Source organism: Pteropus alecto, unplaced genomic scaffold, assembly GCF_000325575.1.
Source record: "Pteropus alecto unplaced genomic scaffold, ASM32557v1 scaffold134, whole genome shotgun sequence".
Taxonomy (NCBI): domain Eukaryota; kingdom Metazoa; phylum Chordata; class Mammalia; order Chiroptera; family Pteropodidae; genus Pteropus; species Pteropus alecto.
The window spans coordinates 803,394-807,786 of NW_006436283.1; the positions used below are offsets into that span (position 1 = coordinate 803,394).

A 4,393-nucleotide genomic window follows, 5' to 3' on the forward strand; every position below is an offset into this window, starting at 1 on the left:
TCGGGGACTGTGACTCAGGGCCTCAGCAGCCCCGCAGCGATGTTTATTCATGAGTTTTCATAACAACACACACGTAGGCCGTTGGACGCATCAAGCACCAGGAAAACAGGCAGCCAGAGGCCTCCAGCAAGGCTCAGGCGCTTTAATGAGTTTTCCTTATGCAATAAAAGTGTCAACATCGTGATGAAGAAGACAGCACAGGTCCAGTCTCGTTTCGCCCTGTCACGGCCTGGGGTGCATCCGTCTGCGCGGGGGCGGCGAGCGGCCGGCTCACTCCTTGAACTTCCACTCCTGGCGGCACATGGGGCAGTGCTGCTGCACCTGCTGCGCGTTCAGCCACTTGAGGATGCAGTGCATGTGGAAGCAGTGTGAGCACTGGCCCCACACCAGGGGGCAGTCGTCGCCCGGCACCTTGCCTGCACAGGGGACGGAGAGGGTGTGCGGGTCAGAGAGGGCATGTGACAAGCCAGGTAGCAAGGAGGCGCACGGGTGGGCAGGGCCTCAGGGAAGACGTTTCAGGAGTGTGTTGCGGCCAATTCTGCCACAAGGCCGCCCTGAGCGAAGACCTGCGGCGACCCCTCAGGTGAGGGCAGCTTGGCCGCTGGACCTGAGATGCCAAAGCTGTGACGTCGCCATGTCCAGGCGCCCGCTCAGAAGGCGCACATCTGAGTAGGCACCGTCTCTCCCTCTTGATCAAGAACAAAGACTGGGTCTGGGGCCTGGAAGTTTCCTCCCCTAGGTGGCAGGGACCCAGTACAGTACACAGGAGGGAACTGGGCACACTGGAGTTTATGCTCAGCCTGTTGCAGGCTGGGAACGAGCGAGGAGCTACCGTCCACGACTTTTTCGGTTCTCGCCTGAAAGGGTCTCGCCTCCAAGGCAACGCTCATGCTGCCGGCACAGCGCGCCACACCAGAAATGCGACCTCCACACACAGGCTTGGTGCAGAGAGCACACCCCACACTGAGACTGAGAAACCGTGCCAGCCAGCTGTGCCAGCAGGGTCCCCAGGGACCTCGAGGAGGAGCTGAAGCCCGATGCTCCGCCCTCTCTGCGGGAGCCTCGCCCCCACGCCAGTGACTTGGGGGCCTCCACACCCACGGAGTGCTGGCTGGATCCAGAGTCGCTGCTGCACACACGAGGAACCACACGGGCGAGCCGGGGCCTGCTGCACAGGGGACATCTCATCGAGGCAGCAGCTCCGTTTACAACGCATGCCCTCAGTGCTCACGACCACAGGCCAGTACTGGTCACCTGTGGTCCTGGTCCTAACTCTTGACACTAGACGTGGAAGCACATGAGCCTGCGCCATGTTTTAGAAACACTACCACAGCCAAGCTCCAAACCCCACTTAGTGTCTGCCCCGCACAGATTGAGGGCCTGAGAACCTGGCCTGTGCCCTCACCCAGCCTCAGCACCCTGCAGCCTGCGCGTCACCCCACCTTGCAGTCGGGCCACCACGGTGGGTGCTGGGTCAGGGACAAACGTGGGCTTCAGCGTCTGCTGAGGACATGCAGCTTCCTCCCCATCCCTGAGCGCATGGTATCCATCCCGCCGAGTGGGGGGAGGGCTAGCCTCGGCCCTACCTTCTTCACTTGTTTGGGGCAGTGTTTCTCAATCTTTTAAAAAATCCTTTCTATAACAAAACTGTCACTCCCTTCCTGAAGCTTTTATGACAAAACAACCAGAAAACTACATACTTGTCAAACACAAAATGATGTTGTTCACTACTCCTGAGGCCATGGGGGAGGGGTGAGCAGGCCCCGTGCCAGGAGCCCGGGTGGTGACACTCAGCATCGGGGTTAGAGCCCACCACACCCCTAGTGCCTTCCCAACCTCAGAAGAGCCTGCTCGGGATCGCCCTACAAAAACTAGAGTCCCTTACAAACGGGATGGAAAACCATGAGCAGGAGCCAGCCAGCACACTGGTGGGGGTGCCACACTCGCCACCGACCAGGACACCAGGCCCCCAGTGCAGACCTTGCCTGGAGGAAGGGGCCTGCCCAGGGCATGTGATGAGCACAAGGACAGCAACTCACGCAAGGGCTGCTAGTATCTGGATAAAAGTCCTCGGTTAAAACACCTCTCAACAGACTGACACCCCGGCCCTCCAGGGCGGGGTGGCTTTGTGACAGCCACAGCTGCCCTTGGTTTTCCGCAGGAGTCCATTTCACAAGAGGAACTCGGTGCCACTTAGTCTGCACACGAGGCACCTTAGGCTTGTCTGACACCCTGTACGTTACAAGCCAGCTGCTCACTCTCACTTAACACCCAGCAGGTCCGAAGATCAGACTCCGGACCCTTACTTTCCGCAGCTGGCAGGCCCGCTTCAACGACACCTAGGCAGGTGGCACATGCGGAGATGGCCAGCCACAAGCCCAGCTGGACTGGCACTTGCAAGGCCCTTTACACAGGTCGCTCGCCCGCCCCTCCTGAAGGCTCGGCCACAAAAGTGCCTTCGCGGTAACAATCATGTTGCTTAGAAAGTTGTAAGAATTTGCTCCTTCTGGATCCCGCTTAGGAAAGACGATTTAAAATAGATGAAACAAAACTGGGCTTTGTGGGTGCTGTTCTGATCAAGTACAGCCGATCAAGGGCTGCCTGAGTAAGTCCCACCCATTTGATTGAATCAAATTGGATTGGATTAATTCCTCCGTGAGATTTCCTTTCAGCCAAGGCAGATAGAAAGATTAAGCCCAGAATAAAATAGCATTTGCTCTGAAATTCAATGATTTGCATTTCACTGCAAGAAGCAAAGCCCCGTTATGATTCTGAGCACTCACCTGGCCCCACAAAATAGGCCTAGTCATTCACAGGGCAGTGAGGAGCTCTCCACAGTAGTCCCCAAGCCCCACCTTCCTCCTGGGGCCGCCCCTGCCCGCTAGGCAAAGCCCTGACCCTTGCTTCTGCTTTATGTTCACTTGGGTCTGACTAAAATCTCAGTTCACTGGTGCAGAAATCTGCTTTGGACCTAAATGTATAATCACACGTTTCTCCTACCAGTGACAAAGGAAAAAGGCAAGAGACATCACAAAGGAGAAATTTGAAAAAAAACATGGTAGGCATTCTGCAGGACGACAACACATTGAGCTTCCTAAAGGAGTCAGATGTCTTGAAAAAGACTGATCTAGACCAAACAGCTAAGGAGCAAAGACACCAAATGTGACGCCCTGGCTCAGACCACCCAAGAACAAGACATTTGGGGACAACCGCAAAAATGAGAACAAAGACTAGGAATGGGGGGTGACACTAAGAAATCGTCTTCACGTTGTCTGATGTGACAACAGCGGACTTACATTTAGAGATGCCAGAGAAGGGAGCGGAGCGCAGTGTCATGTCATCCATTACCTTAAAACACTTCCTCAAAAGCCCCAAGCAAACACGGAATGTTACTCACTGTTACTCTGCGTGCCACAATGGCGGGGGGGTGGGGTGGGAGGTGAGTATCCTTATAATATTCTATTTTTTGTTTGAAATTTTTCAAATAAAAAGTTTTAACCCATCTCTTTGTTCCACGTGTTCCCCAGCCCTGTGTGATCACCATAAAAGGCTGCACTATTTTTCCTTACAAAACTTTTGATGGGGTAATTATACAAATACGGGCTCCAGCGGCTTGCCTTTTCTCTGCCAACTTATCTTGAGGAACGGGAAACCAAAACCCAGGGACTTTGTGCGGCTATTTCTGGGGGAGACGCCAGGGCAGGGCGAGTAGTGGAGCTCCAGAGTGAGCACAGGGGGACACTCACAGTCCGGGCAGCAGCCATTGAAAGCCATCCGGCAGATGCCGCAGTTCTCGTCGTTGGCCACCCAGAGCCAAGTGGCCACGCCGTTCCAGCACTTGATCTTCACCTTCATGGCGGTGGAGCCTGCGGGCGAGGAAAGAGATCGCCTGCTGCCCTTAGTTTGCAGAGCTTCAGCATTTAGGCACCACACAAGGGATGCTACCCGAGGCAGGGGGCCCTCTGAGGAACCCCCTTAGCCGCCGAGAGGGGCGAGGGCGGCTGGGACAGGGGCCGCGGTCGCCCCAGAGGCTCGCCTCGCACTCAGGGCATCTGCCAAGATCGCCAAAGGCGCGCTGGCTTTCGTTGATAACTGCAAGAACGTGCCATACAGCACTTCTTGAAGGACGTGACAAATGCGGGGGTGACACACAGAGACTCAAACCCCGCTTGCCACTATTTCGCCCAGGAATCCGCCACCCAGCCGGGGTCGCCCGAAAGGAGGGGCGGGAAGGGCGTGGAGCCCTAGATAACTGCAAACGTGCCATACAGCACTTCTTGAAGGACGTGACAAATGCGGGGGTGACACACAGAGACTCAAACCCCGCTTGCCACTATTTCGCCCAGGAATCCGCCACCCAGCCGGGGTCGCCCGAAAGGAGGGGCGGGGAGAG

General features: G+C 56.2%; 1 protein-coding gene across 1 annotated transcript; it reads right to left on the minus strand.

The window, feature by feature from the left end:
• Window positions 1-4,240, minus strand: ANAPC11 (anaphase promoting complex subunit 11). The gene is made up of 2 exons (XM_006912151.3): window positions 3,747-4,240; window positions 1-416 (listed from the first exon to the last, which is right to left on the minus strand). Exons 1-2 carry the CDS (start codon window positions 3,853-3,855, stop codon window positions 271-273), a joined length of 255 nt encoding a protein of 84 aa, XP_006912213.1. The 5' UTR covers window positions 3,856-4,240; the 3' UTR covers window positions 1-270.
• Between the last annotated feature and the right edge of the window lie 153 nt (window positions 4,241-4,393).

Excerpts from the sequence above, each read along its gene's own strand:
- ANAPC11 (XM_006912151.3), bottom strand. The coding sequence starts at position 3,855 with ATGAAGGTGAAGATCAAGTGCTGGAACGGCGTGGCCACTTGGCTCTGG. Across the intron at positions 417-3,746 it reads CAATGGCTGCTGCCCGGACT|GCAAGGTGCCGGGCGACGAC; the intron begins GTGAGTGTCCCC and ends TCCCCTGTGCAG.